The sequence below is a fragment of the Colias philodice genome, unplaced genomic scaffold, assembly GCF_061535455.1.
Source record: "Colias philodice isolate Cphi_HAF_F1 unplaced genomic scaffold, ilColPhil1 Martin Lab GWU primary ptg000018l_1:1-1108441, whole genome shotgun sequence".
Taxonomy (NCBI): Eukaryota; Metazoa; Arthropoda; class Insecta; order Lepidoptera; family Pieridae; genus Colias; species Colias philodice.
Genome location: NW_028322190.1, coordinates 61,444 through 74,997, shown reverse-complemented (window position 1 = coordinate 74,997; position 13,554 = coordinate 61,444). Strand labels below are relative to the sequence as shown.

At 38.1% G+C, this 13,554-nt stretch overlaps 2 protein-coding genes across 2 annotated transcripts; one reads left to right on the top strand and one right to left on the bottom strand.

Annotated features, from left to right (window-relative positions):
• Positions 1 to 869: 869 nt before the first annotated feature.
• LOC149474826 (uncharacterized) lies at positions 870 to 2,132 on the top strand. Its single transcript, XM_089714098.1, has 4 exons — positions 870 to 1,035; positions 1,113 to 1,297; positions 1,394 to 1,667; positions 1,736 to 2,132. The coding sequence occupies exons 1-4, from the start codon at positions 960 to 962 to the stop codon at positions 1,945 to 1,947; spliced, it is 747 nt and encodes a 248-aa protein (XP_089570224.1). The 5' UTR covers positions 870 to 959; the 3' UTR covers positions 1,948 to 2,132.
• A 4,422-nt stretch (positions 2,133 to 6,554) lies between these two features.
• Positions 6,555 to 13,337, bottom strand: Hydr1 (abhydrolase domain containing Hydr1). Its single transcript, XM_089714092.1, has 5 exons — positions 13,072 to 13,337; positions 12,746 to 12,915; positions 8,976 to 9,195; positions 8,206 to 8,701; positions 6,555 to 6,900 (listed from the first exon to the last, which is right to left on the bottom strand). Exons 1-5 carry the CDS (start codon positions 13,174 to 13,176, stop codon positions 6,701 to 6,703), a joined length of 1,191 nt encoding a protein of 396 aa, XP_089570218.1. The 5' UTR covers positions 13,177 to 13,337; the 3' UTR covers positions 6,555 to 6,700.
• Positions 13,338 to 13,554: the final 217 nt, after the last annotated feature.

Genomic DNA, 13,554 nt, shown 5'->3' with positions numbered 1-13,554 from the left:
ATTTAAAAAGAAAAAAGGTTTATTGACACAAAATTGTAGCGACGTCAGTTCTTTAAATCAGAAATTGTTTATTATGTTTAGAATGGTTTATCAGTAAAATCAAATCCTAAAATTAGTTGTATCGGTCATTATTATTATAAATATGTAATCGTTATTGAAAAAAGTTAAGCAAATGTGCAGTTCTAACAAAACGAAATATCATGTTATTCTATGTCGTCGTTACTAGGTTACGTTGTTGAATTTTGTTGAACTGTCAAATGTTGCCTATTAAAATGGCTCTACTATAGTTTATTTTTATCTCGGCAAAATAGCCAGTGCCACTTTGTGCGTTGACGTCTGACAATGACATAATCCACTAACGACAATTGACAATTAATAATGTCAATAAATTATTAAGGCCACAAGGCTCGGAGCAATTACGAGCTTCTCCGCTAGTTAATTGCTCCGAGCCACAAGGCCATAAACAAAAAAGAAGAAGAAGATTAAGAGCGTTTTCACATTATCCGATCCGATATCGGATATCGGACGCCGATAGCCGATATCCGATATCGGATACAATTTGCCCTTTCACATTGTCCGATAAAATCGTTCCGATATCATCATGAGTGTTACCACTTTGAATACCGTACGGAGTGTGAAATGTGAACACATATCTATTTAAATATTTCAATCATTGTGCGCCACTGAGTCGCATTATGCTCTGTAATTGGAAAACAGCCAACATTTGGTTTACCAGTCACCTTGGGTTCACATCACAATTAATTTATGATCACATTTTTGCCGTAGGACGTTCTTTCGTGATATCTATACCGTGTCAAATTGACATTTGACAGCGTAGTATTTGTATACTCTTTGTTTGACAGGTAATCTCCTCTGTGTCAATAATTGTCAACCTCTCTGTTGTAAACAGCTGATAGTGAAAAATCATGATTGCATTTTAGTTGTTTAAAATATTTAACATGCATACAAATGATGCTTTGCCTATAGTTTTAGTTAGCGCAAACAATAATGCGTCTGCTTATAAAATTGTATCTGGTAAGATATATTTTAAATGTTATAGAATTTATGAGTATTCACATTTTACTTGTAACTTCTTTCTTTGCATTTATAAGCACTTATCGAGAATGAATCACCTTTAAATGCTCACAATCTGAACGGCGAGGAATGGATATGGCGTCTAGTGAACAAATACTATCGTGCGGACGTGAGAGTTCTGCCGCTGGTGGACGGTGAGCCGCCCCCGACGCACCTTTCGAATCTCGTCGAAGCTCATGTCATTTATTTGAACGATGGCGAGGTATAATTTTTCTATATTGTGTTCGTTGACAAACAGGTATGTATTATAAATATTAAATGAATAGTCATATATACCTACATACATTTCAAATTTCAGAATGAAGAGTGTGCAGAACAAAGATTAATTCACGTGGGAGACCTTTCCCGGATATCCCAAGTGCGACTCGTGCTATCGGAGAAGCCGGAGAGCCCCGCTCTCGCGGCGTGGGCGTCGCGTCGCCGCTACGAGCTGGTACCTCTGCAGGCGCATTCCGATTGCGAAGACGAGGACGAAGACGACATCCGGGGCGTGCCGCGCGCCCGCGCCGCGATACACGCTCACCCCTGGCGAGGTCTCGTACGCTTGGACGAACCCGACGCTCCTCCGCCCGGTCAGACTCACAAACTATGCCGCAGATAGGGTTAATTGACACCAGCTCATCCCGTGTTTCACTTTCAGACGCTACGCTGGAGTCGGACGGCTCGTCGCGCTCGTCGTGGGGCTCGTGGCAGGGCGCGGGCGAGGGCGAGGGCGCGCTGGCCGGCCTGCTGGGCGAGCTGGCGGGCGAGCGCGCGGCGCTGGCGGCGCTGGGCGACGCCGAGCGCCGGCTGCGCGCCGAGGCGCTGCTCTCCGCCTTCACCGCCGCGCTGGCGCCGCCTCGCCACAATTAATCACTTATGAAATTTAGCTTAAAAAAAATTGTTGTCTGATGATAATGCAGGCGAAGCCAATATTTCAACTTTCGAATAGGTACATTTAAAAATCGATCAAGTATGTTTATTTATAGTTAGGTTAAGTGAAAATAGCGAAATTTGTTTTAGGAGTATTTTTAAATTTTAATAAAACGGATAAATCAGATATTGTTTTATTTCTCCTGTCCGTCTCGGCTCCCATTTGTACCGATAGAGATTAGATTTAACTATAAAATGTACCACCGATTGGCTCAGGTGGAAGAAGTTGGTGAAGGTGGGGTAATAAAACAAATCCAATTTTTTAAACATATTTTATTAGTAAAACGATATAAAGATAGATATGTGCGTAGCCGCGTGTGCACGAGCTCCCGTGCTCTAACATCACAGATAGTTCCTTATTATCTCTTTGGACGCAATTTGTTCTCTTATCAATTGAAGGTGCCGGGACGTTCGGTGCCCGCAGAGGGCGGGGCCCAGTGCGCCCAGGGTACACTACACTCGTGCTTATGTGGCGATTCAAAGCTTTGGTGACATGAAAGTGCCAGTGTATGTATTGTTTTGTCATTCCAGACGCATTATATTTATTATTATAGCATAGTAAAATATGTGGTAAAATAAAGTAATTATACAAAAATAAAAATGCGGTCCCGGCCCGCGAAGCGCCCGCTTTGTGTGCGTGACTCCATTAATCCATTGCACAATTGAAAATTTAATCTTTTGCACACTCGATTAAATTTTAGTAGCGGCTAATAAGTTTTCACGCCATTGAGGTCCGGGGCCTTAACGGGAAAACAACAACATTCGGGCCTCTGTGAGTGTTCCGATACAACCACAAATACATATAACATTAACCACACATAGGTACACGTAACACAGATGCTTCATCAACAAATACGCGCAAACGCAAGTTAAACAACCATAATAAACTCCATACTTTACACAACAGGAACAAGAATATTATTTTATAATGCGCTATAACAAAAATTAGTCAAAATCAACATGTTACATGAAGGGTATAAGAGGAAAACGATTATAAATTTTCTCCAAGTAGGAAGTTAGTGTACAAACCAAACACCTTTATTATAATATTACAATATTAAAGCTTGTCCATTATGCTACATAAAAATATACCATATCGATATCGTATTTTGAGCAGTGCGTAAATTTGTAAATAATTACTTAACCGATAGATAGAAAACTTTAAATATAATTTATTTTCACGACATAATAATTTTAAAGGCATTTTGGTGATTATTTTAACTAACTACTTATTATTATACAAATACAATTAATATATTTTTATTGGAAAACAATTATTACCTATAACTAAAACATATGTTTAGTAGTAGGTAGGTACCTACCGAGACCATTACATAATATAATAGTAGCTCAATGACCGAGTCATATATTTTTAAATCGATAACAATAATTGTTGTATATTCATATATATGTATAATATTATATATATATATATATATATATATATATATATATATATATATATATATATATATATATATATATATTACAACATTAAATACATTAACATTTACATTTATTGTTACATATAACTATCTGTATAGTTACAGTACTAAGTTGATATAGATATAGTTCATTTTTCATTACAGATAGGTGCCTTAATTATAACTTTAAATGGTCAACACAGCCTTCCACCTGATAAATGATTAAAATACTAAATAGTAGGCATTATAATATTGTCTTTTCCGTTGTTCTCTTAATCAAACTTGTGATGAATAACATTATTATAAACAAGAATAGAGATACGTACAGCAATGCGCGTGACGGTTATAATGATTGTCGCTTGATGATGATGATGATCAGTAATGTGATAATATTCTATTAAGCTAATACTGTGATACTTTGGAAAGTCTAAAATAAGATTTTTTTTTTTTTTCATTTTATTCCAATTTTTAAAACAAACAATAATTATAATACCAGAAAAATACTTCAAGTACCTAGCTAATAAAACAATGTATAAATAAATAATGCTTCAACAGTGTATACGTAATTTATAATTATCTAAAATTAAAAGTATTACCTAACGGATTGTAAATAGACGAATTCTCCGAAAAATAAATAGGTGCTATCACATGATGATGATTATATGAGTAGATAAACTGTACAGAGAAGAAACATTCGTTTCTCCTTCTTTCGTGTTGTGCTGTGTACCTAATCAGGGCTGTAGGCGAATTTGAGGTAGGGCAGCATTGGTTACAACTTACAGGTAGGGCGCAAGTAAATAAAAACCGGCCAAGTACGAGTCGGACTCGCGCACTGAGGGTTCCGTGTAAATCTGTTTCTTATATTATGTTGTAACTGTAAATTTATACTTTTCACATTTTTCCTTTATCTGTGCGCTTTATATGCGATACTTACTTAATTTAATGGATGCAAAAATAAACTAAAACCACAGAATAATAACTAGTAACCAGCTACATAAGCCTTTCTTCGCAATGGTTTTCAAAGAAATATGTACTCAATCTGATAAACAATATGATTTAATTTAGAATAAGTTAAATACAGTGTGTAAATTTTCGATGGGCCCTGGAGGGAAAAGTTGCGGACTAGGGTTGCTTGTGTATGTGTAAAAATATCTGGAATTGTTTTTGTTTCGGACAAAACATAAAAATTGTATCATTGTTACCTCACTAGTAAATTAATTTATTACTTAACTGATATCTTTTGAAATATGTACTCCTACTAATATTATAAAGGAGAAAGTTTGTGAGTATGTATGTATGGATGGATGGATGTTTGTTACTTTTTCACGCAGATGCTACTGAACCGATAACGATGAAATTTTGTATGCATGTATGTAGCTGAAGACTCAGAATAACGCATAGGCATAAAATGACGCTACCTCACTTAGAGGGTAAACAGGAAATTCTAATATGAATGTTTCTTAACCGATTTTGATCAAATAGGAACTTATTGTTATCCAATCAAAGTAGATTTTACCTGTCAGCGTCTTTAGGCAACCAGCACCACGCAGGCGATTCGCGCGGTTGTTTGATGCTTTGTTTCCGTACAGTTTATCTACTCATGACTCTATATAAAACTATAATTGTTATGAATTGATAGATGCCAATAATTATAAAGGACTAGGTAGAAGGTACAGGCCACAAATGATCAACGAGTGAGGGTGCTGAATGCTGATAAACAAGAGCATTCCCTTGAAAGAAGTGTGTTTTCTTCTATTGATAACAATAGGCATGACGAAAGATTTTGAAATCCTCTTCCATAATGTGTGTATACGTTTACTATACAAGAAAAACCCTATATTTCGGTAATATACTTGAATTTGACGAAGATAAAAGCCTTTTTTCAAAAAATATTTATTAACTGTGCCAAAACAGCTCGCAGGTGTCATGGCGTAGACGTGACGTCACTCTTTAGTAAATACGTAATTACGTACGTAATTACGTATATACGTACGCATTGCGAAGAAAATTAAAAAAAATATTTATTTAATATGTGTTATAGAAACGAATTACAAAGTTTATAAGTGGTGTGCCGTGTGCAGTATTGCAGTTTGAATCCACATAAAATTAATGCTCAAAAATGTGTTAGTAATTATTTCAAGCGAGAAAATAATAAGAAATGATTGTATAAAGTTATCGCGGAGAACCCCGAACCATGTATTCGTGAATTCGCAATTATATTTCTTTTCTGAGTTGATAAAGCATACGTGAAACAATAGAAAATAAATAAAAATGCGTATTCTCAACATATTCATAACGACTAAACACATCTGACGTGAGTTGTTTACTTAAGCGTGACGTCACGCGTGTTTTAGTCAAAATGGCCAACTGCAGAATTTCAATGTTTTATTTTATTGATAATCTCATTAATCTTAACGTTTTTAAGATTTCTAAGTCACTATATTTAATTTATTTATCATACATTTTCCCTTAAAAACACTAATACGATCATTTATGGATACTGTCGTCATGCCTATTATAGCGGATTACTTTTTTTAAAGTGAAACTTTTATTACATCGTCTCAAACTTTTTGGTCTGTGTAGCGCATGTCGCGTGACGGTCGGCTGCCGAGTAGGTATAAAGCAGTGTTCGGAACCGTACGATAATTATCGTACAAATACGATAATTTTGTGCCTAAGTTTCACTTTTACCGTGGTTTCATAAAACCACACAACATTTTTAATTTTTAATATATATTTATGCAATTCATTGCGATAAACACGGCACATGCCAAATATAGGTATTAAAATACTTAACTACATATGTTACATCTTTCAATGAAACGTAACAGGTAGACATGTACACTGTAGTGTACACTCACTGTTAGCATTATGCCGAACTCGTTATGCCTATCTCCTTAAGTTTCAAGCTCAGTAGTCGCAGCTGCAGTTTAAATATTTACATTAATAAGTCGGTACACTTCGTACAGAATTATATGACGGGGATCGATACGGCCAACGGCGTCTATCGTGTGAGCTAACCAATAACAAAATATGAAAAATGAAATTATGAAAGATGTACGAGACCGCGTCGGGCCGGGCGAGCGGCGGGCGGCGGGTCGCGGACGGCGGGCCGCGGGTGGCGGGCCGCGGGCGGCGGGCCGCTAGCCGCACACTTGGGGCGCGTGCAGGCGCGCGGGGTCGGCCAGCAGCGCGCCGAAGTACTGCGCGGCGAGGCGCGCCATGTACTGGCGGCGGGCCGCGGGCGGCGGGCCGCGGGCGGCGGGCCGCTAGCCGCACACTTGGGGCGCGTGCAGGCGCGCGGGGTCGGCCAGCAGCGCGCCGAAGTACTGCGCGGCGAGGCGCGCCATGTACTGGCGGCGCGGCGCGCGCGGCGGCCACCAGCCCTCCAGGAAGCCGATGTGGCCGCCGCGCGCCGTCACGGCCAGCGCCACGCAGCTGCAGCGCGCCACCTCGTCCAGCGGCAGCACTGCGCACGCGGCCCCGTGAGCGGCGCCGTCGGCCCGTCGGCACACGCGCCGAGCCGACGGCGCCGACACTCTTTTGAGCGTTTTTTTTTAGGATTCCATACGAATTAGGTATTTTTTTACTTAAAAATTTAAATGACCCGTTTTAATCGCAATATTAATCAATAATATTAATATTTTAAAAAACATTTTCTTTCATTCTTGTGCCAGAATAGATGTCGCTTTTATCAATAGAAAACATGCATAAAATCACCTTTTTAATGTCTTAAATCGTTACCGTTATCATTATCTCTGAATTCAAATGTTGACATGAGATAGAGCCTGGTGACAGATAGACGGATAGACAAACGGCGAAGTCACAATAATGGGGTCCTGTTATATCGTACGGAACCCTATAATCTAAGATAATAATCACAATTCTCTACATAGTAAAACTATTAGGCGTTACAAAATAAAAATGTACATAATAGTACTAGATCCCACCGCAGGATTAGTGCGTTCATAGTTTTTTTTTTATGTAACCAAAATTGTATGTATGTACCTATATGTATTTATAATTAGGAGATTATTATTATATTATATCGACTAGGTTGCCAGTCAAAATATGGCCGCAAGCATGTTTATTTAAATTTTTTATAATGGATCTTTGGGAAAAAATTTCGTTCACTTGTTTTTTATGTAAAATGTAGTCTACATCATGGCAAATTATATACATAAATATTTAAAAAAAATCACGGTTGCCGTTTTTCACCTGACCCCAACCTCTTCGCAGCCTGGTGCAAACAGGTATGATTTCGATCCATTTATACTTTCATCACGCACATTTATGAATCATATATTATTAAAGCTATTTTTTTTTCTATTAATTATCACATATGGGTGCCTAATTAAATCCGCCCGCAAATAAGGGTTGCCGGCGGCAAAAATTTTTTTTCCCAAAAATGGATTAGAAAAAATTTAATTAAACATGCTTGGGGCCAAATTTAGACTGGCAACCTAGTCGATATAATATATTCTCCTAATTATACTAAATATACATAAAATTTTTATTTCATCAAAAAAACAATGAACGTACTAATCCTGCGACGGTATTATTAAGGATCGGACTATTAAGATGTGGTTAAGATATATTAAAATGTCGACTACTGACAAATACTTTTTTTGGGTTCATAAAAATACTATACCATCGGTTGAGCTATTGTTCAACAAGCGATAGAGGTAGGGCCAATTTTCAATTAGCCTCAAACAGTACAGTTATGCCAACGATGTGTGCGTGTGCGTGTGCGTGACAGTGTGCGAACACTCACCGTCGAAGGGCTGGAAGGGGTCGTCGGCGGCGCACAGGCACAGCAGCGGCACGCGCACGCGGGCCAGCTTGCCGCGCAGCGTGGCCGCGCGGTAGTAGTGCTCCACGGACGGGAAGCCGAAGTGCTTGGTGGTGAAGGCGGCGTCGAACTGGCGCACGGAGCGGCTCGCGTCCACGGCGGCCCAGTCCCACGGGCCGGCGCGCAGCGGCTCGTGCGCGCGCACCGTGTTGCGCAGGTTGCGCGCCATGTGCCGCGACAGCAGCGCGTTGAGCGGCGGCCGCTCGATGCAGGCCGAGCCGCGCTCCACGTCCAGCGGCGACGACACGATGAGCGCGGCGTGCAGGCGCGCGCGCTCGCCGTGCGCCGCCAGGTAGTGGCCCAGGATGAGCCCACCCAGCGACACGCCCACGCCCAGCAGCGGCCCGCCGCGCCCGCGCACCGCCTCCACCACCTCCGCCAGGTCCTCGTGGCTCACGGCGCAGTACAGCCGGGGCGTCTGTACGTATGATGCAAACGGCGATTTTTATCATTTTTTAAATTTACGAGTATGTTTCAGTTTCACCGTTATTAACTCGCAGCAGAAAGGATTTTGAAGATTTTAGCTTCGTCGGATTTGTCTCAGCGTGAATTACGCTAACAGCTGAAAATTTTTAAAAAGCTACAATCGACGACTCCCCGGGTGGAGCCGAGGTTAATTAACTGATGATCTATAAAAGCTTTATTCATTCCATACAGTGTGTAGCAAAATCTATAAAAGATATGGTACTGACAGTGAGCGGCACGCCGCCGAGGCCGCGGTTGTTAAAGACGACGCAGTGCGCGCCGAGCTGGCGCGCAGCGGCCACGAGGCAGCGCACGTAGTCCGCGTGCGAGCCGCCCGTGAGCCCGGGCAGCACCAGCATCAGCGGCCGCGCCTTGTCGCCGGCCGCGCCCGGCGCGTCCGCCCAGTCCAGTGCCACTTGTCCCCCGTCCGATAACCGGAGTATTTCTCTAAATTTTATTTTTATTTAAATTATGCAGATGCCACTATTTGCATTTATTTTAACCACTCAAATATAATACATATTATTTTAATCAAGGTACTTCCCTTAATAAATTACTAATTACTATAGTTAACTCCTGCTTATACAAAATCCATTTTTTTTTTTAATTTATCTTCTACAATCTTTTAAGAATACAGTAGATAATTCAATGAAAAATCCTGGCAGTATGGCGGCAGAAAGAGAGATTTGTAATTCCACATTTAACAACTAGTATTTTTCATTTTTCAATCACACTGTGTTGCTTTTCAATAATAATTAATATGTCATCTTAATGTTTTCAGTAAAAAAATATAAAAGTTATAATTAGTTAATATAATCATAAAATAATAGGTTTCTATGTAGGTATGCAAGTTACACTGATATAGTAATTAAATTTAAAAGTAATAACACAATTCAGGGTGTAATTGTGGTGTTTCTGTAATTGCCTAAACTCATTGTGAATCATTACAGCCACCACAAGCTTCATGTTGTGGATGTTGGGACCACAATGCATTGTGAGCATTTCTTTGCTAAGTGCACATTGCATTTGTTTGTTAGGGTTCATACGCACTATGCGGGTAGCCGTCCGGCTGACCGCAAGCACAATTATGTACGTAATATTCATTTCTATGCGCACTGCGATGCGGCTACCCGCAGACCGCTCCGGTTGCTCGGAGAGCTGCGGCCCGAGTGACGGCCAGCCGGACGGTTGCTATACGCACTGTGCGGTTCAGTCTGCGGCTTAGATCATTAAGTAATGGATAACACTCGCAGGCGTTTCCCCTTTTGCTGAGGTATAAGATTATTCGAATCGAAAAATCTTATGCTTTCATAAAAACTACTTGCGTAATCGATTACAAACACTCTGCGTATTCGTAAAACATCGAAAGGACGTCTGCGAGTGCTCCGCTAAAAATGCCGTTTTGCACTGTCAAGTCTTGCAGAAGCAATTCAAACATGTCGAATATTAAAAAAGATGGAATAACCTTTAATTTGTGTGTATTTTTTTATTTTTTAACGTACATTTCTAATTAAATGCAATTTCTAATAATCGTCGATGTATCGTTTAGCGATATGATCAAGACAAATAATCGAGTCATGTTTCGAGAGAGAAAGAGACGAGACTATCATGGAAAGAAAATATACAAATTTAATCTTTATCTAGTAAGAGAGAAAGTTGAATTTAAAACGCGATAATGAACCGCATTCCTTACGAGACTATCTTTAAAAGAAATACAAATTTAATCTTTATAGTCTAAGTTATAAAGTTGAATTTAGAACGCGATATTGAACCACACTCCCCACGAGACAACTTGGAATGAAATACAAATTTAATCTTTATGAACTTAGGGATAGAGTTGAATTTAAAAACTCGTCGCTTAAAAGGTCGTAAATTTTTACGACTTTCGTGACACAAATTATTTTTGTGAATGTGTGATTGTGTTTCAATAGTGTGAGTTGCCCTCCCCGCACCAAAATCAGCAGAAAGTTTAGTTAGAACATTTGCCAGCGTACTCCATCCATTACTTAATGATCTAAGGTCTGCGGCTGCCCGCCATTGAGCTTTGTTATAAATTTTTCTAAAATTTTCAATAATTCTTCAAACGTTTGTATGCACATTCTAGTAAAAAAAACTTATCTTCATATTATTTTAGTTCTTCGAAAAATATTGCAAAATGGATGCACCCAGAACTTCTTTCTTTGTTTTTTCTTCTTGACGTAACGTGTGTAAATGTAGTAAATAGCTGCAACTTCTTCCACGTCCTTCTTTGAACTGGATCGACATGACCGCAAATCGCAACGGTTCTTCAACCGCACGTTGCGGTTGCGAATGCGGCTGCCCGCTACCCGCATAGTGCGTATGAACCCTTACTATACAGTGTGGAAATTTTCGATGGGTCTTTGAGGGAAAGTAGGCACTTAAAATACTGAAGATAGCGAATTTTGCTGAAAGGAAACATTCCTTTATTTTTAAAAAGGAATAAAACTGCATATAAAGATTTCCGAAAATTTTGGTACTTGTATTGCATCAACCGGGAATCTAACTAACAAAAATTTTTCAAAATTAATATTTGTTATTTTATTCTTCAAATCGATACAAATAAGTTTAGACTAGCATTTTATAGAATAACATCCGTAAAATATTAAATCTTTATTATGGAGTACATATGGGCCTTGATGCCGTCTTTGAAAAATTTTCCGTCTGTCAAGTGAAACAACCAGTTATAATTTTCTTATGCATCCGAAGATGTTTTATTAAAGATATGAATTTTAGGTAAGTAAACAGTTCCATTATTAATAAATAAATAATTTTTAAATACTTACACATTTTATTTCTTAGATGTTTCTTTTTTATTGAAGTTTTAAACGCGGTTTTAAGAGCACCGCGATTAAACACCCTACTGCAGTATTAAAATTCGATTATTATTTTGTATTTTTCATTTGTTTTACTTTTAATTATTATATGTAATTCCAGAAGAAAATAAATTAAATATCCAGAATTACAAGTTTCATTTTGAACAATTTATTAGATAAATAGAGTTAACTTAGTAACGTTCTTTATAATTAATTTAAATGTTCAATTCCATGATATTTCTGTTTAAAAGCAAATATTTTAAAGCGAAACTAACAATTAAATATCTTTAACAATGTTTGAGTAGATTTTAAAAATAAAATAACAAATTTCAATTTTTTTCATTTTTTATAGTTCGATTCCCGGTTGATGCAAGTAAATTTCAGTTCTATTTCTTTTTAAAAATTCCTTTCAGCAAAATTCGCTATCTTCAGTATTTTAAGTATTTTCCCTTCAGGGCCCATAGAATACTTCCACACTGTATAATGCTAGCTCTCCAATGTAGCTCTGGCTGCATAGTGCATAGTCTGAAACCCTATTTGAGAACCACATTAACAACTATACTCTGTCCATTATATTATTTGCTTTTTGACAGCTTCACGCCCATGTAGGATTGTATTGTCTATGTTAAAATGTCATACAAATAATTATCGTACTTCATGGACAGGTCCCGTCCACTTAGTGATGCCTACACAGAATTATTCAATGATGGGTCGATAGATTAAAATAATCGATAGAAATACTCTGTGAAATATATCCGATACAGAAAAACTCTTCTATTATGTTATATAATTTAAACGTAGAGACAACCAAATTGTAAGATAGAAACCAATAAATAATAAAATATTAGTTTAGTTTAGTTTTAACATACAATGCATAGATATGTGGTCTTATTATTACACATCTTATTAGTACATTTACGTTGTAATTATTATTTACGTACCTGATTCGATTTATGATAATATTTTGAATTTATAATGGAAATGGTATCACAATCGATAATCTTTTGAACATCACTTCTGGTATCACCCGTCGAGCTGTCAAAAAGCAATTCTTATAGTGGACAGACTATAGTGAAGACAATGGATATCAGAACAGTCATTTTTCAGTTTGTTGCAGACAGACCGACTGAGGGTCTTTATTTTGTAATATGAACTGATGATACCTTCGATAATTCACAGTTGGCAAAATTCGTGAACGAAGGACAGAGGCAATCACTGTCTGAAGCCTCGACTCCACACACCATGGAGTAGGCCAATATGGTTCATTTAGTAGAGGTACTTTCTCCTCAAGCATTTGTCGAAATTCTCCTTTGCCGCATATTAACAATGGTTTCTGAAAATCATAAAATCAAATAGAAAATTTATAAACTTCGGCTTATTTTTCAGTTTTAATGTTACTTAATTTGATTTTGTAGTAAAAAATTTAAAAATATTTATCTCAATACACTTATCTATGATCAAATTACTTTTAGGAAACAATTGGTTTTACCTTGACGACTTCCACTAGGTAGTAAGTAATATAAAGTACCGATAACGATAAGCACACCAGCAACTCTTTCTTCAATTCGAAAATATAGAATATCATTTTAAGCATTATGTAGCAGAATAAAACACTAATAAATTCTTTAATACATAAATAATATATAAACTATAAAAAAAGATAACACGTAAGTTTAAAATGTTAATAATGTTTTTGCGAAATTGACATCACAACTACCTCTACCTATTATACCTACCAACTACTCACTACTGTCAGGCGTCAGCTGTGAACTGTCATACGACTGTCATAAATGCGTTGTCAACAGTCAGCCGTTTGTGGCTGTACTCAAGCTGTACTGCAAAAACCTCGGAGCTGAGAGCATAGGTTTATTCATGGGGTTTAGGGTACGCGCAGACAGAGAGCGTTCTGCGTTCCGCGTTCTGCGTTCTGCGTTCCGCGTTCTTTGTAATGTGAAGGATCTAAAGCGCCGGC

Bases quoted from the DNA above. Each gene is read 5' to 3' on its own strand.
- LOC149474826 (XM_089714098.1), top strand. From the start codon at position 960: ATGCATACAAATGATGCTTTGCCTATAGTTTTAGTTAGCGCAAACAAT. The intron at 1,036-1,112 runs GTAAGATATATT...TGCATTTATAAG, and splicing joins TGCTTATAAAATTGTATCTG to CACTTATCGAGAATGAATCA. The intron at 1,668-1,735 runs GTCAGACTCACA...TTTCACTTTCAG, and splicing joins ACCCGACGCTCCTCCGCCCG to ACGCTACGCTGGAGTCGGAC.
- Hydr1 (XM_089714092.1), bottom strand. From the start codon at position 13,176: ATGCTTAAAATGATATTCTATATTTTCGAATTGAAGAAAGAGTTGCTG. The intron at 12,916-13,071 runs GTAAAACCAATT...TATGATTTTCAG, and splicing joins ACCTAGTGGAAGTCGTCAAG to AAACCATTGTTAATATGCGG. The intron at 8,702-8,975 runs GTCAGTACCATA...TCATACGTACAG, and splicing joins TCGGCGGCGTGCCGCTCACT to ACGCCCCGGCTGTACTGCGC.